Here is a 21975-nt window from a genome sequence, read left to right on the forward strand (position 1 = left end):
TATGGATAATACTGGAAGTAAATGTAAGAGCTGGTATAATGTTATTTTTCTTACTTTTTCAGATGTTAACTTTGTAAATATGCAATCTTTTTCACTCATTTTAAGTAATAAAATAATTTAGAGGATAGTAATAGAAGTTACTAATACAATTATGCAAGAAAACCTAGTGATAATTTAGTCCTTAAAAGTTCAAACTTTATCAATACATTAACAGTTAAATTTTATTAGTTATTGACTTATAATTAATTTCTGACTTTTTAGTAACATGTTAGAACATGGTTATTTTTGTGGCTTATGGTAATAAGGTTTGTGGTACTTTAAAAAAGTATAAATGAGAAATTACAAAATAAGAACTATTAACTAACTATATTTTTATCATGAGGAAGCAACCTTATTTGAGGAAGCAACTTTAAAAAACAAAGGGAGGAACTATTGTTAATATAGCCTGCCCTCATGTGGGACTAGAACCAGGAACTGAGAGCTGGCAGCCAGTACTGTGTATTCTCTTTCTCCCTCCCACCTCCCTGTTTCCATTCTCTTTTTGCTCCCTCTAGGCATTTGATTCATTGTTGTATCTCTGCATAATATGGTTTCCAGTGCTGATAACTTCATCCTGCCAAGTTTGAAGCCTTGAAATTTCAGATATACATATATACCCTTGGTCTGTGCTAGAGTAGATTCTGATTTTTGTCTCTGAAAATCAATTCCAGGTTTCCAGGAGAGTAAGGATTTGACTGGCTCTGTTTGGGTTTATATTCTACCGCGTGTTCAACAGTGGCCAGGGCTGACACACAAAGAGCAGTTCGGACTGTTGGGCCCATGCTTACAACACAGGCACTCAAGGGATGGCATGCACAAGGCAGAAAAATCAATAGGTGTCTACCATAGCTATATGTGTCATCTTTGGATATTCCTTGATGATAGTCTTAGAAGATTCTGCTTACAAGTTTCCCTGATTTAGTAGTCCCTAACCTTGGTGGTTCTGTTCCTTAGAGTCACAGGTAGAGCTTTAGGATTATCCAGGGCAAGCCTGGATATGGGTATTCTGATGCAGTTGGTCTGGTGAGTTAGTCAGGCATCTGTATATCAGGAAAGAAACACTCCTAGGTGATTCTCATGTGAAGTCAGATTGAAAATCACCACTGGACTAAAATGTTCCCTGTTCTATGGTAGGTGCAGGGATTAAAAAAAAAAGAAAAAAATGAGACAAACATAAAACTGCATGATCACTGGAACCAGGTGATGCCTGTGGGGATCTTAGTGGGAAGGAAGGGAAAAGTCTGATAAGAGCCTCCTCAGCCCCAGAGTAGTGTACTTTGCATGGCCTTCTCTGTTAAGTCTTTCCTACCAAGCCTCCCCACTTTATCTCTCTCTCTCTCTTTCTCTCTGGCCATCAGAGCCAAATTCCAATTCAGTTGAGTTTGATCCTAGACCTCTACTGGCTGTTTCTGATCAATAACTGCTTTTGCCACACCTTACAAGGCTCCTAGGAGAGGCATACTTGGTGTGGGAAGTTAGAGAACCTTCCTGAAGGTGGCAGTGTTTGAAGGGTAAGTGGGAGGACTTGTAGGGCAACAGAAGCAGTCTGTGGGTCTTCAGATAGGGATGGGAGTGGGGCACTGTCTCAGTCTGGCCCAGAGAAGAAATTTGAACCGTAATAGGTTGATTTAATGTGGGGTCGCTTTCAGAAATGTTGAAAGGGGCAGGGCAATTTGGAGATACTGAGGTAATCCAGGGATTAGCAACTGCAGGAAGGAGAGGGGTCCTCCATCATAGGAGCCTGGAGGAGGGGCATCCAAGGCTGGTGCCTGACTTTCTGCAAGGGTCCCTGAGGCCTCGCTTAGATATGACTTGAAGAACTATGCTGTATGCAGTCCTCTGAATGGGGACTTCTCAGGGATGATGCTCAAAGTTCTGAGGGTCCTCAGATTATGTTTAAATGGTTGTAAATCAGTTTTTTTTTTCTAATCCTCCTTTCTCTAAACAAATTTGGGTATTCCCTCCACTCCTCAGACTAATTCTATGTTAAAAACTAGTTAACAGAATTAACTGTTTGTCCCAAAATTGAATACTGGCTCTCAGTGTTTGGGGAATATTTCTAATACATACCTTCTAGTAATGACTGCTGGCAGCACAATCAAACAAGCCACTTAAAGGGCTTTGAAGTAAATGATTGTTTGAGTACAGATCTTTCTCTCCTCCATCATGTAATTGTTTAATAAGCTGGTTTGACATTACATACTGCTTAAGTTGGTAATTGATAAAATATGTTTTGTACTTACAAAATATGTGACTATTCAGTTAGAAGAATAAAACCCCATATTCTTCAATTGGTCTGGAAAGAGTCTGTCTCCTTCTCCTGACTTTATTTTGTACTGCGGGAGCTACAATGGTATCATTTTTTCCTTGAACCAGGCTGCTCCTTCCTAATAGCTTTCTTCTGGCTGTTCTTTCTATCTACCTACCCACCTCCATCCCCTGTCTCCCCACCCGGAAAATCCACAGAGCTAACTCTTTAGCTTACTAGCAACTCTTTGCTCAATGCCACTTTCTCAGTAAAACCTAGGCCTACCCCAATTCCCACCTGAAAACCCTTTCACCCTAAATTCCAGGCTTCCCTTAGTCTATACCAGTTTTCATTTTTATCAAGAGTATTCATCACCTTCCAGTATCCTCTGTATGTTTATTTGTGTTACTTGTGTTTATTACCTGTTTTTCAATAGAAAGTTCCTCTAGGACAGATATGTGTTTTATTTATCGATGTTTGCCTTGTCAAGAATATAGTAATGTTTAATGTTTGCACAAATGGATATTTTAGGAATCTCTTAATCTGTAAGAAGAATGGATTCTGTTTTATAAGTTTTATCTGAATCATGGCTCAAAAATTGACTTTGGTCTTATATCATTACTGTAATGTTTGCATGTTAATTAGCATGTATTTAAGCATAGGTAATTAGCAGGTAGAGTCTTTCAATCACAATAAAATGCCTTGTTATGGTGCTTATTCCATTGTCTTGCATTTTGGTTAAGCTCCCAGGGTTAGAGACTAGATATTCTTCATATTTAATATAAGTCTTTCACATGTTGGCAGCCTAATTATATTATGTAGTAGGAAAAAAATTAGGATTATGAGATAGGTCTTGCTTGAAAAATCCTGTCTTTTTTTCCCCTTATATTTTGGCATTATGGGCTTATTTACATTAAGGGATTATCAAGTGGTAATGAAAGTGGTGAATGATATTTACCTTAACTTTCTCAAGATGGCATGATATCATTTACATTTACAATAAAGAAAGATGATAGATTTCTTTTATCTCCACCATTAGTAAGTGTCATAAAATAGAAAAATAAAGCTAAGTCAATATATTATTGTTGCCACAGAAATTGAATTTGTGTCAAAAGGATTTGTGCTTGTGATGTAGTGATTCGTATATTTTTCTTGGAATTAAGTCTCTAGCAGGTGACAACATCAATAATTCACAGAACCAAGGAGCTTTTTGAGATTGGTTAATTTATATATGTGAATTAGGAAACAAATGAATAATATGCTTAATATATTCTGAAATACTTGCAGATGTGCACTAAAAACTCAACCTATTTAAGTCTGTACCCAACAGTATTCTTTTTCACTTTTTACTAATATATTTTTGTTTGAAAAGGAACTAATTTATATTTTCTGTTCAGTACGAAAAGTATTATCCACAGTAACTTTAAAAAAGCATTTCTTATTATAAAAATAAATGCATGTATTGTGTAAGACTGGGAAAATGTATGAAATTATTATAAAAGTCCCAAATTCCACAACCTAGTTATATAAAATTAGCAATTGTTCCTGTCTTATTTTTTCTATAAATGTGTATATTAATATATAGTTGGAATTATATTGCATATGCTATTTTAAGTGCAACATTTTTTTTTCATGTAGTATTGTAAGCATTTTGCCATGTCATTATAGTTCATTATGGCAGGACTATTGAAATCAAGCATTGAGACCAGATCTCCAGCCTGACTTCCTACATAACCTTACCTGACCCTTGTCTTTCACAGTAATCAGGTGAAGTATGTTTTCCTCATTACCATGAGTCTGGTGGACATCAAGAGGTTCTCTGGAAGCTTTTTCCTCTAACATGCTGGTGGTGTAATAATGTCAGGAACTGCTCTTGGACAAACTAATCAGTTATAAGAATAGTGCGAGGAAGTAGTCATCATTGTTCTTGATCTGTAGAACTCAAACATCTTGTGACTAGGCAATTAAGATCAGATTTGTGTCATTGAGCCATAAACCTATACCTGTGATAAGGTGCCTACCTTTCTGGGGTCATCCATCTCCTATTAGCTTCCTGTCAATTTAGCCCTAGGGGTGAGAATCCCTGCCACCTTCTGATTTTCTAGTTCATTCTAATAAACTTCTTTCCCACTGCCTTACCTCATGATTTTTGTTGTGTTGTGGGCAGAGCAAGCCTTTTGTGCAGTCACATTAGGATTTATTTAATTTATCCCATCTTTTGGGAAATTTAAGGTTCATTACAATTCTAGCTCCTTAACGTAATGCTGTCCCTACATACATATTTATATATGAACCTTGAATTGTGTTTCTTATTTCTTAAGTGTAGATTCTAGAAGTAGAATTACTCAAAGAGTATGAGAAATTTGTTCTTACAAATTTTGTTTTGATTCTGGGAGCTCTGCAACCAGCATAATTCTCTTTACGGCAAATACTTGCTTTTTAGCATTCTCTGGATGAAGTGGATTCTCTTACCCTAAAACTGGACCCACTTTTAAAGTGATTCAAAGATTTTAATTGCATTTTTCTGGATATATTGTAGAATAATTTTTGATCTGATAGTAAGGTAACTTGTTAGATGCCCAGCCACTGTGATGCGTAAGCTAGGGGAGAGTTCCAAGAAAAATTTGTTAATTAGCATTTCTAGAGAGGTGGTTCTTTCCTAGAAGGTGTGATGCAACCTTCTGATCCCTTGAAAACTTTGTTGTATTCTTATTAGAATACATGTTTCTCTCCTGTGGACACTTGAATGATGCCTTCTTTTGAAAGCTTGTCTTTTTCTTTTTTAAAATGGTACTGGGATTGAACTATGGGCACTCTACCACTGTGCTACAATCCCCAGCCTTTTATGTATTATTATTTATTTTCATACAGGGTCTTCCTAAGTTGCCTTGAACTTGCAATCCTCCTGCCTCAGCCTCTTGAGTAGCTTGAATTAATGGTATGTGCCCCTGTGCCTGAATGCTGTCTTTCCTGACGAGTTTCCTTTCACATAATCGTGATAATGGAAGAGGGATGTGGATTCCTCCGTGTGTCACAGTAAAGAAGCCTGGATAAGGGCATGGTGATTGTCTTTCTGAGGGAGGTGGAATTATAGTTTTGAATGAATGATTAAAAGAGTCTGAAGAGCTTTTCTGAATTCTCACCTATTCCTAACATTTCACTTTTTTTTTCTCCACACAGACTAAAAAAGCACCCCTAACCACATAAAGAGCCAGTCAACTTGAAAGTTTTTCTTTGTTCTCAAAGAGCCAGCTCCACTCTTGTCCTAAGGGGTAGGAAAGCTTCAGTGTTATTTTTGGATCTTTCTGAGATGTTAAATCCAGGGCCCTTGAAGAGCATTTTCACATCAATGTGTTTTGTAGTTGCCTGGGAGATGACCCTTAGATTTTAGAGGTATGTTTAGTGTTATGATTAGAAGTGGAGTACATTACATTTTTATGATCTTTATAATTGGTGTTGACATTAAGCTAAACACAGGTGTATGGACCAGAAGTTACCAGGTTCAAGTATGTATTCATAAGTTATTGGTGAAAAGAAATGGTTTGGACTTAAAAAATGCAAATAGCACTTTGCCATATCATCAATCCCAGATCATGATTAGGAAAAGACAGATCCTTTCTTCCCCTTCAAGTTTAACTTTGTTGTATCAATTACTTGTCATTTGCTTTGTTAATCAAATAGTGTCATATCATGCTTTGATATAACTAATCTTCAATATTTAGGTACTAAATATATATTTATGAGATTATTAGAAATAGATCACTTGAATAAATGACGCACCTGATAATTCTTCCTACATACCAAAAGCCTGTTGAATTCTCTTGAACTAACTGCTGCCTGTCTTTTCTTGGCAGTAAAGCCTAGCCTAAATATACCAACTCCTTGTCTTCTTTGAAATCCTCTTGTACTTCTTATCTATACCCTTCACATGGCTTGTCTCAGGGACACCTGTCTTTTAAAGTAAGATATAAATGATGAGGAATTTATATATGAGCAGTCTGAGGAAATGTTTAATGGCTGACAGAGGTGGAGTGTGGAACAAATTTTTCATGTGGTCCTAGGTGTGGTTCACTAGGAGTACCAGAGTGAGTTCCTGAGTCCCACCTAGGCCCGCTGAATCAGAATTTGGGGAGCTCAAGGTCTTTCAAAGTAAGTGTGATTTTTGTTCACACTGAAAAACAAAACTAATTGTTCTAGAGGGTATTGGTTTATGAAAATTGTACCTGAATCAGGTGTGTTTTGAGGCCTCTTCCTTTTGCAGATTTCCCTTGTATTGGAAATCCCTCCTAACAACCCAGTTAAATGATGCAAACAATTGAATTAAATTGTATCTGGCAAATTATTTTAAAATATCATCATACTTGACTGTGATGACAATGACAAATTAATTTAAGCCCATGAGGTTGACACTTGGTGGCTGTTGTGTTCCTAATAACATCAGTGGACAGATCTTTTGCTTCACTGACCTGGTAGTTCACGTGTGCTAACCAATGAAAGAAAACATTAAAACTTGCAGAAAATCTGGGACAATAGCTTTTTCATTGCATGTGTTGTCCTCAGGGGTTTGTATGCCAGGGGTTTGTATGCTTCCTTGTATATTACGTAATTTATCTGTCTTTGTTATTTACTTGCAAACTAAGTTGATGGGGGAGTAACTTTGTCTTCATACCTCTGGACATTCACAGTATCATTTAGCACAGTGCTCTGAAGGCTCTAAATCTATTTTTTGACAGTGTACACTGTCTTCAATAAAAAGTTTTGATGCATTGCTTAAATGGGAATATAGAGACCTATGTTCAGTGTTTCTACCTGCGGTCCCTCCCTCCCCTTCCTATCTTTTGAAGAAAAGTCTATAAAGGCTCTTTTTTTTCTCTTTGAATTCCACAGTGACCCTTTTGACCATTCGTCCTAGGAATTGTCATTAGCAGAAAACATTGTTACCCATCTATATGTGGTGCTTCTTACTTTAGGGAGAAAATAGAATTAGCAAGTTGAGCATAGGACCACAGGTAGAAGGGTGAGTTTTTGACTTAGGAAAAGGGCCCCAATGTCCTTTAGTTAGTACCACACCTTAACCACATCCCAGTGGTTCCATGGACAGAATTGTCTGTATTTTAATGTCACCATTTTATTGTATCCCAGTGCCATAAAGCATTAATAGCACCTATGGAGTCATAGGCCAGGTAACATAACTAAATGTCACAAAGTCACATTAATATGTCTAAAACTATATGTTCTTAGCTTTTTCGTCTTTGTGGGCAAAATAACCCTAAAAAGTTGCTATAAGATTATTATTTTTAAAGGTGTTCCTGGTAGCTTCCATTAATTATTATGACATTTTCCTTATTGGAGTGGCTGTCAGCAAATGTTACTCATGAACTGGATTGATGTGTGCAGTTCCTATTTTTTCCAATTGGAGATAGTAAAGACCATTGCTGATGGCTATAAAATAGATGTAGTTCATTTCAAGTGTCTTGGTTAACCAGACATTTAAACAGTACCTCAAGTACCAGTATAAAAGCAATAATTTTTTTTTTCCTTCTTAAATTAAGGATGTTAGCCTCACAGTTTTAAATCACAAAAAGCCAATACCACACAGAATTGTCTGAAGATTTTATGTTGGTCATTCTCTTGTTCCTCCTCATCATTTCAACTTAATGAATGGTCTTCATTTTATTTGTATATAAGCCAAACAAGCAGGGCCTTGAGATAATACTAAATTCAAGTTCATCAATATAGAATTTACATTAACATTAAAACATTCTACAGAAGGCTGCCACTTGATATATCCTTTATGCTTCTTCACTAAGTAATTAGTGCTTGTTTCTTTCTCCTTCATGTTTGAAGTAGACTTATTGGACATTATAGACTTTAGGGGAAATTACTACTGCTTAGATCTATTCAGACTAGCATATTTTTTAGTGGTCCCCCAAACTATTATTTATATTACTTGCTTAAGTTGTAAAAGAGAACTAAGCAGTTCTACCCCTTTTTAGAAAAAGTGTCTAATCAACATGTTATGTGGTGACAACTAGGAATGGTGACATCTTTGGGTCAAGACAAGGAAGAATGGGCTTTGATGCAATTTATCAGTCCAAAAAGAATATGGCACATTGGCCAGCAGAAGCCATGCTAACAATGAACCTTTAGCACTGGGCACAGGTACTGGATCTCTTCTCTGAGGCTAGCATATCAAGTGAAATAACTTTTTTTTTTAACATTTGAAAATGAACCCCAAATAAGTTTAAAAATCATGCTCTTAACATATTCTCCATTCAAAATTTACATAAAACATGCATTTTTGCTCTAGTAGCCCAGATAATTTTTTTCTCACCTAATCCACCACCATGTAGCTGCAGATAGATTCTTCTGCCTCAAGATGTAAACATAGGAGAAAAAATTAATAGTAGCATGGTACTGAAAGTTTTTGCAGCTCACATCTCGAACCATGTGGTGGCCAGTGAGCATGACCCTACCTTGAACTTCATTGTACTGCAGGTTAACAAAACAAAACAAAACAAAACAAAAAACTACTCTACCAGTGGCACCTTCATGAACAGAGTGGAGATGAATTCTGAGCTGTTGATTAGGATTGTATCACAGGTTGCACAAGAAAATAGATGGGTATCACCAATATGATCAAGGAAAATTCTGCCTATTTTGATAGCTGAAGTTCTAAGAACTCCGACCCGTAGTGAGATAGGTGTTGCCCGTCACTCTTCTGTCTCCAGCAGAGATGAAGCTTCTAGGCCAGTTGAGTTTCCTCTGAGTTTAGGAAGGTCTTGGCTGGTTTCTCCCTGGTTGAGCCTCAGCATCAATCACCAGAGTGACTCTGTCCCCTACAATCTTTGGTCCAGAATCCCCTTCATTTCTAGGCTTCCTCTCTCTCCCTACTATCCTCCTTTTTCTGCTGGGCCCCACCCCTTCCCTGATCACCTTAGCTGATTCCCACTCCTCTTCTACTTGGGGGCCCAAAACTACCAGAAGCCGCAGACCCAGGGCTCAATTTCTTTAAGATTGCATGTGTGTAAGCAACTACGTGGGTTTTATTCTTCAGACAGCTAAATCTTGAAAAGTATTCTGTTTTGACATAGAAACAAATTTCTCAGATTAACTTTCTAGCTGCTGTTAGTCAATACCTTCAGTTTTGTCTTGGATCCTTGAATTTGCTGCCATTTCCTGTCCTACTGACTTCTCCTATTGGCAGTGAGAATCGACAGGTAAGGATTTTTCAGAAGAGAAGGAATAATGAACTTGACCTTAGCTTCTTGTTTTCTTTTCCTTATACTGTTATACTTCTCACACCTACATCCCTTTGAGTTTTCTTTTTCTTTGTTAACTACCCCTAGATTATATTCTGCTGGGATTCATCACATTTTTTTTTTTTTTGTGTGTGTGTGTGTGTGTGAAATATCATGTGCAATACTCTTAAGTTGTAACTGGAGTTCCATGTGCCAATATAGTCTTGAGAAACTGATTAAGCCTTTAGCAAATTAATTGAATCCCTTTAGAGGTTTGACCCACAGTTAGATAGTTTAAGAATTAAACCAAATAAACCTGAACTGTGACAAAAATGGAGCCTTATGTTGCTTTGTTTTTACATAGGAGTGACTGCTTGGTTCAGAAAATTGTGAGTACAATTCTAATTTAAAAGATGATCCAATTTGAGGGTTTTTTTTTTCCCTTAAAGTTGGAGAAATTACTTTATGAAGCCTTAAGAAGCACTGAGTATAATTCAACTGTAATCCAGGTTTAGATACAATTTAATAATAGTTCATTTCCAAAATAAAGTTATCATAGGTGAAACCATGAAATTTCCTAACACTTGATTTTAATACATTGCACTAATTTTTTAAAACAACTCTGAGGAACCAGTATTTACAATAGATGGAATATTTCTGAAAAATCTGCCATCAGGTATATTTTTGTGTGTATATATTTGTTTAGATAGAACCCAAAAGATCATATGAACTAAGTCATAACAGCAGAACTAGAGTGCAGAGTGTGAAACTTTTTAAAGCATGGAGTTTGGAAAAGGAGCAGACATCTTGTTTCAAAACCTACTAAAGTTTTCTCAGGACTGAAGTCAAAATCTGAACTGCTGTAGACAAAGGGAAGCTTTTCCAGCTTTATTTTTTTTATCTGCACCAGAAAGTCCAGTATCCCTGACGCAGGTACCACTGTAATAAGAAGGGAATGATAGGTTCACCCAAAGGAAGACTGTTGCTTCATTAGGACAACTTGCCTTGGTCATCGGGTATAAACTTTTTGTTTCCCAAACTAATGCTTCATAGCAACAAGATGTTTCAGTAATGGTTCATCATAAACCCAGCATTCTCCATCTTCATAGAATAACCTTGTCTCCCACTAAATTTTCTTCTCCTTCCTTCCTTGGGTTTCTGCTCTTTGCCTTTCTTCAAATTTGTACTTTGCTTCAATTGCTACATCAATGTCTCTGATTTTTAAATTGAAAGTGACATCCTTCTTTTTAATATTTATTTTTTAGTTATAGGTGGACACAATATCTTCATTTGATTTTATGTGGTGCTGAGGATTGAACCCAGTGCCTCACGCATGGTAGGCGAGCGCTCAACCGCTGAGCCCCAGCCCCAGCTCATGAAAGTGACATTCTTCTAAAGGAAGCAGGACTCATACTCATTCTGATCTTTCAACTTCCTCGCTTTCTTCTTGATTATAGGCAACCTCTGTATTTTCCCATGTTGCATATTTTATATACATTATAATATTCCATTCCCCTTTGATCTAGCAAAAATACTTCCTGTCATTTGGAGAGAAAAAAATCTCAGCAGTAATTCTGTGTTTCTTGCCTCCATAGAAATAGAAAGGTTTAGTGTGGAAGACAATATTTGTACTATAAACTGTTTTGGTACAATTAATATTGCATTCTCCTCCTAGTTCCATCGAGGGACTGTGAGGATAGAACTTCCATAACTGTTGGGGAATGTGAGAATGTAATGTTCTTCGTAGTCTAAACATGAGACACATCTTTGCCCTCTGTTGTGCACCCCAGTTAACCTCCCAAGGAATTTTGATTTAGTCCAGATATGAGCATCGAATTGGGTTTTCTTATTAAAACATTCAGCATAATAGGCTGAAATGGTGGATGATGGGAAACCTGAATGTTACACTATTATTGGAAACCTAAAGAAATGGCCTTTCTGAAACTAGCTTTGTGTTCTCTTTGGTGTCATTTGGTAATGTCCAGTGACACTGAAAGATCTCACCCAAAATGGGGTTGTATGGCTTTTTGGTTACTCATACTTTCCTTCATGCATGAAAGGCTGAGGGGTATCATTTCACTGTCTGAATGATTCGATCTCTATGATCTTTATGATCCGGATGTGCAAAAAAGTCTGCATATATTTCTAAAAGAGATCTTTTTTCAAGAATAAATATTGGGGGCTGGGATTGTTAGCTCCGTGGAAGAGCGCTTGCCTAGCATGTGTGAGGCACTGGGTTTGATTCTCAGCACCACATACGAATAAATAAAGGTTCATCAACAACTAAAAAATATAAAAAAAGAATAAATGTTGGAAGAACTACCTTAGTAAGATCCATTCTGAGCCTAACCTGTGACAAGAGGTGCATGATAACACTCTTGCACTCCTCCACGGACCCTGCCTCCTCCTCCTCATCTCTGTCATCATGTGAACCAAAAAGGTCAGCATCACTTGTCACATTGGACATGGAAGAATTCAGTGATTCTGTGGTATCTGGACGCTTTAGACTATTTCCTGAACTGCTGTGTGTCAAGATTAAGGCAGATCCAGAAGAATCTATTAAGTGCTTTGGGGATGAGCCACTCTGAAGGAATTCATCAGCATCACAGAATTCATCTTCATTGCTAGAGTAAGAGAACTCTGGGACTGTATTTGGAGACAAGTTGACATGACTTGGAGAAGTCAGACTGCTAGTGGTGAATGCCCACTGCCTGTACTATTTGGTGTTGGAGTCTGATGATGTCCAAAGGTAGCTAACACAGGTCCAACAGGTAGGGAAGATGGCCACTGCTCTGACATACAAAACTGAGCTGGTTTTGGAGGTAAGACAGTCTGGGAAGACATTGTGCTGATCACAGGTTCCAAGGGACTAGGTAGATATTGCATCTACAGGATTAATAGTACTTTTAGCAATCTGCAGTAACACAGTGCAGTGTTTAATTGATTCTACCATGTTATTTGTTGTGTGAGAGTTTCAGTTTTCTTTCTCTCTTCATCATCTTTACAGTTTTGAAGCTTGTCATCCAAAAGCTTTAGTTGCTCTATCAAGATTTGTAGGTAAGCATCTGCCTTTGTCAGTTTTTTTGTCAAAATCTTGGACTTTAGGAACAAATCCTGAATCTAAACCTCCAAAAGGCTGTTGGAAGGAGGCAGGGGGAGCACGACATTGGTGCCTCCATCCTTGCCTGGGCAGGCAGCAGGGACCCTGGGGACTTAGGGGTGGGGACCAGGCTCTTGAGGTCTATTCACTGCAAGCGGTGAGCAAGAAAGCCATTTGCCAAGGCCATCATCTTTGGTGCCTCCTGGAGTGGGAGTGGGGGCCTGCTCCTGAGCACCCCTCTTCTACCCCATCCAAAAGATCTCCAGATCCCCAGGTGGCATTGTAGGCAGCTCAGCCAGAGGTTCATCCCCAATTTGAGGTCTTTGAAGATGTATAAAAAATGTCTCTCTTGGATGTTTATATCTGGATTTTATGTAATTTTCATATTTGTGACTTGTATGCAGTTTTTGCATCATAAATCTTGCATGGGACCTATTATTATTTCTCTTGAAATTTTTTTCATTGTTTCCTCCCCCCTTTTTTTAAACATAATTTTTATGGCATTTTCCTGGAGCAACTTATTTGTATTGGTCTTTGGGAATATTTCATTAGTGTAAATATTTTCACTTTACAGTGGCATACTCTTCTAAATAGAACTTCAGCTTTATACTTGAGTTCCTTGACTTTACCTTTTAAGCATTAGACCATTGGCATACTATTGTTAGAACTTAAGTACTTTCCTTTTGTCACAGGAGCTTGAAATGACCCCTTTTAGGACTGACAAGTTGTGATTGGGGTGATAACCTCCCATTGTAGAATAACAAGAGAGATGTAGTTAACCAAATGCAATGGGCTGGAAACCTTTATCGGCACATACAGTAAGTATGTAAGCAGAGGCAGGGAGGGGAGCCCTGAGCAGGCATTTCCTCTGTGTTGGTGTTTTTTACTTCCAATTTGAGAGTTCTGTGGGTTTGGGTTTAATTGTGATAATGGTCTCTGGGGTGACATGGGCTGTAAGTGCCTTAAGAACTCTAGTCTTGCTAAGAATCAAGCCCACTCTGAAAGACCACTGTGCATATTTGTTCATTTCAAAGGTTGAAAATAGTATTGATAAAAAGAAATTTTGTAGCCCAGCACTAGACACATAAAATCAGTCCCATGTTATTACTTTTTTATTCCCATATCAGAGTGGGTGTGGGTAATGTTATTAATTTGGTACATTCTCTTTGGTGTATATAAAGTTCATTTTAGGTTCTTTCCCTTACTTTTCTCCCTTTGTATTTGAAGAAGGAACATATTGATAAAAGAGAATTTGTAGTAATTTACATTGTACAGATTTTTAATCTGGCTCATTACTGAGGTAAAGTTATGAACATAGAAATACTTCAGTGTACAAACATGAATGACAAATTTCATTCCATTTCATAAATGTTGAATTTGAATAACTATGTGCCACTTACTGTGTTAGATGATGATAACTCCTGTTCTTTTAGAATTATAAAGGAATAGACCTGATTTTCCCATTTAGAAAATATTGGACCCTTTTTCTGCTCTTTGAAAGATCTGATGCTCCAATGAATAAGAGGAAGGACAATTGAGTTCAGCTACTCAAATATAAAATTTTTCCCTACTCCCAGATTTAGAAAACAGATTTTTTTCCTAAATATATATATTTTTTTATTTTGAATTGTGCTTTGTGGGAAACTAATTTATTCACTTTCTAAAGTGGTCTTATGTTTGTCTAGCAAGAAAATCCGCAAAAGGGTTCTCAAAAAAGCTAGCAATGAAATTGAAAAGTGTCTACTCTCACCCATGGTGATAAATCAAACTGATGCTAAAGATGCAAATAGTCATTCCAGCACATTCTTTTTTGTTACTAGAATTGTTTAAGTTAATTAAGCCAGCAAAGTACTTCATTATCTATTATGCTGCATACTAATGGTAAATTAAAAGTTTTACTGTTCTATAATATGAAATTTTCTGAAAATCATATTTAAATCTTTATTTCCACCATGTTCTAAGTCTGTATATTTAAAGGTAATTAATATAATTAATTAGGAAAATGTATTTATTGTACCTCAGGTTGCTAATTTGCTATGTTCACAAATCCAAGAATTTTTAACGAATGTTTGAAACTACTGTGTGCATAGTAACTTTTGTTCATCTTTTTTGAGAGAGAGATTAAAACAGTATATAATGCATTTTTATTAGACTGTCAGGAACTTAATTACCTTCAAGTTAGTATTGTAGAATTTCAAATGTCATCTATTAACTAAAATAAAAAAGCTGTTATAAATTACTCATTGATTTTTTTTTCATTTGCAGCATTTAAATATTAGGACACTGACGGATGATATGGTAAGGTTATCCTCAACATTTCTTTTGTCATGAATTTTAATTAACCATGTAATGCTCATGGTATGTGTGTTAACTCCTTTGGAATTGCTAAAAACTGATGTATTGGGAATTTACTGTTTATAGTGCTAAAATAAGAGGGATTACTGACAAAACACATAAAGTTGTTGCCTTTAATTGAGAAAGGGAATAGTCAATATGTTAATTTAAAAAATTTGTTTAATTACAAATTGTTAGTCAACTTTGAGTCATTCAAATCAGCTGTCATTCTTTGGGGATGAATTGCATACTTCCAAAAGAGGTAGGAAAAAAATCACTTGAGATGTGTCAGCTTTTCAGAAATATGTAGTTGCTAATTAAAGTAAAGCAGACTAAAATATGCATATATTTTAGAAATTTTGTTTATAAATGAAATCCAGACATATCTTTAATATGTGTGTTCTTCATGTTGTTAATAATAGTCTCTCATGGGTACTTAATACCTTAAAGCAACATTGCAGATACTTGTAATACAAATATTAGCATATTTAGCTAAGTTTTTTTGAGAAATTCATTTTCTAATGTAATTCATGGTTAATGGTAAAGAAATAACAAAAAGAAGAACAAAGCCCAAATAAGCAATAATATCACAGTTATGTAAGCATGACATGGAAAAGCACAGCACTCCTTTCACCAGGTGTGTGAATTCAGCTTCACTATGTATTAAGTATGAAGTAGAGTGACTACATCATACTAAGCACTCAAAATTTTAGCTCCTCTGATATCCAAAGTGATGTCTTTGGCACCTGGGTAAGGTACACATGTAAAGGTGAATGAGACATAGACCTTGATACAAATGATTTAAAAAATTAGAATGCTTGTTTCCCTCTAAATAGTATCTAAGAAAAGGATATTTATGAAAAATATTTAGTATAACATTTGTTCACATGTAGTTCACATATAGTTATTTTTGCTTAACAACAAGAATATGTTCTGAGAAGTTAGGTAATTTCGTTGTGTGAGCATCATAGAATGTTATGTACACAACCTAGGTGGTATAGCTTATTACACATTTAGTCTGTATGATGTTTACCACTGTATATGTAGTCCATTGTTGACTGAAAAATGGTGTGTGATTGCATTAGTATTTAAAAAGCTATAGTGATGGGCTGGGATCGTGGCTCAGTGGTAGAGCGCCCGCCTAGCATGGGCGTGACCTGGGTTTGATTCTCAGCACCACATAAAAATAAAGGCATTGTGTTGTGTTCATCTACAAAAATTCTCTCTCTCCCTCTCTCTCTCTTAAAAAAATAAAAAAGACAGTAGTTATATGGAACACTTATGTAGTCTACATAATTATTTCTCACCTTGCAAGGCAGATGTTGTCTTTAGTTTATAGCTGAGGATGTTGAGGCCGAGGTAGAATGCCCAGCTCCCAAATGGTACAGCCCTAACTCGGGTCTTGTTCCAGGCAGCTCCAATCCTGTACACTTACTGTGCTAACTTATCGCAGTCTCAAATGACTTTTTAGGGCAATAATAAAACCAGTTGCAATTTTTGTATGAATTTTTATAAGAACACAGAACCATACGATGATAGATTTATCACAGCTTTATTGATATATATATAGCATTCAATTCACCCACTAAAAGTATTTAATTTAGTGTTTAGTATATTTGCAAGAGTAATCTAACCACTACTACAATCAACTGTAGAACATTTTCATCATCCTCAAAAAAAAGCTTAATCCCTTAAAATGAGCTCATACTTCTCATTTTCCCTCAGCTCCCTTAGCTTCAGGAAACTACTAGTCTATTTCCCATCTCCATACATTTGTCTGTTTTGAAAATTTCACATAAATGGAGTCATATTGTACATGGTGGTGGAGTCTACAACAGCCATTCTAGAAACCATCTTGCTCTATCTTATATGAACAAGTGGGTTTATTCTCAGTGGAGCCTTTATTAAGTCTATCTCCATCCTGTTACTACTCCTTACCATTACCGTCCTTCTTGCAACTGCCCTTGGTAGGGTCCGCACTTTGGGCACCTAGTGGATATTTTTAGCACTTCATGGTTTATCTGACTTTTTCACTAGTTTAAACCTTTAAAGGCAGGGACATTGTGTTGTTAATATTTCCAGCAGCCAGCATGTTGTCTGGCACTAGTAAACCTTTCAGTGTTTGTTTTTGAGGACCTCCTGCTAGTCTTTCTGACCACCTGCCTACCTGGTGGTGACTGCTGCCTTGCCCTGCTTTCATCTTAGGTGCATGTATGACCATCTCTTCTGAATTCCTCCTTGGCCATCTTCACGTGGACTTGATGACTGAACTGCTGTCTCCTCATTCTTTATTTTTATTGGTTGTTCAAAACATTACAATGCTCTTGACATGTCATATTTCATATATTTGATTCAAGTGGGTTATGAACTCCCATTTTTACCACATGTACAGATTGCAGAATCACATTGGTTACACATCCACGTTTATACATACTGCCATACTAGTGTCTGCTGTATTTTGCTGCCTTTCCTATCCCCTTCCTATCCCCTTCCCCTCCCCTCCCCTCCCCTCCCCTCTCCTCCCCTCCCCTCCCCTTCCCTCTCCTCCCCTCCCATCTTCTCTCTCTACCCCATCTACTGTAATTCATTTCTCTCTCTTGTTTTTTCCCCCCTTTCCCCTCACATCCTCTTATATGTAATTTTGTATAACAATGAGGGTCTCCTTCCATTTTCATGGAATTCCCCTTCTCTCTCCCATTCCCTCGCACTTCTCGTCCCTGTTTAATGGTAATCTTCTCATTCTTGCTGTTCTTTTCTGATCTTGTCTTTAGCTTGTCTCCACAGTAGGATCAAACAGGTCGTCTAGTTATGGCAGCTGGGTCCATTGTCCCAGAGGTCTGAAAATAAGCACAGCCATTTTGGACTAGAGATACCAAAGAGTAGATTCTTCCTTTCTTGCTGTTAACTGACATAGAGTGTGTGGAAAGAGTGTTGGATTTAGAATCAGAAGAGTCTTGTTGAGAGACAGACTTCTCTACTACATAGCTCTGTGACCTTTACAAATCCATTATTTTCTTGTTCCTTTATTTGTATTGAGGCAGGATTAATCTCTCCCTTCTTCATAGGGGTTTGATGAGTTGCATTTAGGCAGAAGTGTATTGAACTGCTGCTCTCAGTTCTGTCCCTTTTTACTCTATTTTACAAACATTTTCTGATATATGACAGAGAGGTAGTGTGACACATTTGCAGCTGAGCCTTACAGGAGATGTGTGCTATAGATCAATGTGAAGCTGTGAGAAGGGAAAGGGTAGATGGATATTTTGAGGACTCTTTAAACTATTTATGGTGTGTTAGAGCTCAGGGAAGCATTTGCCACTGGTGCTCTGATAGGTACTGGCAGTATGTTTTCTAATTAAAGTCTGCCACCCCCATAACATATACGTTCCATGTGTGCTTTTCATTTAGAATTTCTTAATGTGAATAGCCATTTGGTAGAACTTGAGAAAAGGCATATAAAATTAGTTCTGCTGTAGTCACAGGTTTGAATAATGGTATGTTAGAAACATTAAATATGAACATACGGGAAGCGTTTATGCTAAAAACCCATCCCTTTAAGTTGTTTGGTTAAAGGCCTGCAAAAGTATGCCTCATTTAAAAATTTTTTTCTTGAGAGTTAATATCAGAATTGAATTTCACAGGACAGTCTTGTTAAAAGAATGAAGGATTACCACAGTGTTGGGATCTCTAGGCAGTGTTATAGACCTTGAGCAGTGAGCATTCTCTGGGTATAGGTGTAGTTTAGTTTATCACCATCCATCGTGGTTATCTGGGTTGGGAAGGAGGTTTCCTCAGAGGCACAAGGTTGGGAGGATGGAGAGCTAGAGGAGATCAGTTTGAAAAAGTAAGTTGGAAAAAATGGAATATGGACTTAACAATGCTGAGTTATCCATCAAAGTGTCCCTGAGTGTTTTTGGAGCTTAGGAGTTCTTTTGACTTTCTCTTTTCTCCCTTGTCCCTCACACCATTTATCCGTAGTGCAGTATTCCTACTGATCTTCATCTCTTTTATACTGCTAGCCTATTTTGTCCTATAGCAATGGTTTTCAACTTGTTGTTGTTGTTTTTTTTTGACTACGACCCACAGTAAGAGGTAGCATTTTTTTTTTTTTTTTTTTGCTAGCCTAACCATAGAAAACTACAAACTGGGTCTCAGTTTAAAACAAAGATTTTGTAACCAGTATTTAATGTTTTAAGCATAATGAACTCTGATTATTTCTTTCCACTTTTCTTCACTCCTCTCTCATTATTTTTTTTGGGGAAAAAAAAAACGGATAGTGATCAGATCCACTAAGAGGATTTAATGACTTACAAGTAATAACTATAGCTAGAAAAGCAAAGTTGGCCTGCATAGGAACTAGAAAGTCATGAGGTCTCTCAAGTAGCGTCTATTCTTTATGAAAGCATGTAGGAAAGTTAGGTTAGAGGGACAGTCTTGATTGACTTTGTATAAGTTCTTTTGGTTTCAAGTTTGGTATCCCTGTTTATGGGGATTGTTTAAGGGAGAAGTAAAAAAAAAATACTTAGTAAATCATACATTTAAAATATTAACAGTAGGATTAGTAACATGCACTTTTTTATTGAGGCATGATTTGCATACAATGTAACATACTAGTTTCAAGGGTAAAATCTGAAGTTTGACAAATGTATGCAATTATGTATGTGCTACAGTCATGATAGAAAGCTTTTCATTACCTCAGCAGTTCCTTGTGTGCCCCTTTGCAGTCAATTCTCTTTCTTTGTGACTCTTGACAATCTGTTTTCTGAACTACAGTTCAGTTTCTAGAATTTCATGTAAATGGGATAACATAGTGTATTATCTGTGTCTGGCTCACTGGTAAAACTACAGTTGGTTGGGTTCTTTTCAGTTTTTGGCTCTTATGAATGAAGCTGCTGTAAACATTTTTCTTTCAGGAATTTTTTCTTCATTTCATCTGTGTTGTTGAGTTTATGGAGATAAAGATGGTTATAATATTTCCTCCTCTTTTTAATGCAGGATCTGTCTTGATGTCTTCTTTTCTGAAGTTGATATGGACACTTTGTGACTTTTAGTTTTTCCTTGTTTCATCTAACTAGATGTTGTCAATTTTATTGATCTTTTAAGAGACCCAGCTAATTTTCAGTATAGTTCATTTGTTTCCATTTATTTATTATTTTCTTCATTATTTCATTCCATCTGTTTTTTTTTTAATGGTTTTTAAAGATAGAAGCTTAAAACATTGATTTGAGACTTTTGTAATGGAAATTTATAGCATAAGATTCTTATATCTGAGACCTGTTTTAGCTTTGTTTCACAAATTGTGGGATGTCTTCATTTTTGTTCACTTGAAAATATTATTCCCTATTGATTTCTTCTCTGATCTATAGATATATGTTTTAGTATATATTGCTTAATTCTCAAATTTTTGGGATTTTCCTGCTTCTTTCTGTATCCGATATGTAATTCTCCTGCGGACTGACTTTTGGTTTGTGTGAGTTCAGTCCTTCCCAATGTAAGTCTTGCAATATGTCCCAGAATGTGGTCTATCTTGGTGAATGTTCTCTGTGTTTCTGCTTTTATTGGAATGAATCTATAGATAGTGAAGAGGTCATGATGGTTGATGGTGTTCACATTTTCTATTTTGATTTTTTTTGTCTCTTGTTTCAATTATTTTTAAGGGAGAAGTGTTGAAGTCTCCAACTATAATTTTGCATTTTATTTATGTCTCCTTTCCATTCTATCAGCTTTTGCTTCATGTCTTTTGAAGCTTTGCAGTGAAGAGCATATAGTTGTCCCTTGGTCTCCATAGGGTATTGGTTCCAGGAACCCTGCAAATACCAAAATCCATGGATGCTCAACTACTTTATATAAAAGATTTGCATATAATCTTCACACATTATATATTGTGTAGGGAATAATGACATGAATAAGATATTTGTACATGACATGTTCAGTACAGACCCAGTGGTACAGATGCAACCAATATAGGCCTAGATATATTTTCCATCCAAGGTTGCTTGACTCTGTAGATATGGAGGTGCTGACTATATGCATTTAGGATTGTTGTGAGTTATTTAGTATTATGAATGACTTTTTTTGTCCCTAGTAGTAATCACTAGTTTTTAGTCCTTGGAAATTAGTAGATTTATCTACTCTGTATATTTGTCTGCTTCTTCTTTGAAGAACAAATACTTTTTGACTTTTGGAATATCAAATTTTCTTGATTTCATACTTCTCTCTTTTTCTATCGTGTGTGTGTGTGTGTGTGTGTGTATCTGTATGTTTCCTTTGCCTTTCTTACACTATTTTTATTTCTTTTTTCTTCTGAAGCTATGGCTCTTCTCTGTATATGATGCTTTACTTGGATGATGACCTCTTAAGTTTTCAGCTGCCACTTATGTTGCTGTCTATGACCTTTTCCTCCAATGAGCCATACTATCATCATTGGCCTAATGGTTGCAGTCACATGGATGTCCCATTTTTACTAGAAACTGTACATACCCAAGCTGTACACTCTCTTCCTAATTTTTTTAAAAATATTTTTTAGTTGTAGATGGATACAATACCTTTATTTATTTATTTTTATGTGGTGCTGAGGATCTAACCCAATGCCTCACCCATGCTAGGCAAGTGCTTCACCACTGAGCCGCAACCCCAGCCCCCTCCTAAACTTTTCATTCCTGTATTTTCTTAGTAGTTAGCTTTACCCTTATGCACTTTCTTTGTGGTTATTTTTTGACCCTGTCTCCTCTATCAGAGTGATAGTGTCATCATTTTTTTTGTCTGGACTCCTTAATAGCTTTGTGTTGCTCCCTAAAAAGATCACTTTCAGCAGAACAATCAGAATGACCTATCTAAATTGTGTATCTGGTTATGCTTTTCCCTATTCAAAACTGCTTATTTGCATCTTTTATCCATAGGTTGAGGCTGTGGTCTTTAATGTGTCATGTGAGGACTCCCTGCTAGGACCCTCCCTCTCTAACTTGATGTACAGTCCTCAGTTAATATGCAGGAAGCTTCTTGGGAATAGATTACTG

The 21975-nt window shown here is 36.6% G+C and overlaps 1 protein-coding gene and 1 pseudogene across 3 annotated transcripts in view; one reads left to right on the forward strand and one right to left on the reverse strand.

Annotated features, from left to right (window-relative positions):
- Diaph3 (diaphanous related formin 3) overlaps positions 1-21975 on the forward strand; it is a 481958-nt gene that overhangs the window by 10866 nt on the left and 449117 nt on the right. Inside the window, exon 2 of one of the 3 annotated variants that reach the window (XM_046466464.2) lies at positions 14894-14926. The exons of the other annotated variants lie outside the window; for them this stretch is intronic. Coding sequence (XP_046322420.1) covers positions 14894-14926 — 33 coding nt within the window. The remainder of the gene's footprint in view (positions 1-14893; positions 14927-21975) is intronic. 3 annotated transcript variants of the gene reach the window in all.
- LOC124108114 (oxysterol-binding protein-related protein 9-like) lies at positions 10568-17883 on the reverse strand (annotated as a pseudogene).

The sequence above is a fragment of the Marmota monax genome, unplaced genomic scaffold (assembly GCF_021218885.2).
Source record: "Marmota monax isolate L192 unplaced genomic scaffold, Marmota_monax_Labrador192_F-V1.1 WCK01_AAM20220418_F8-fsc00049, whole genome shotgun sequence".
NCBI lineage: Eukaryota > Metazoa > Chordata > Mammalia > Rodentia > Sciuridae > Marmota > Marmota monax.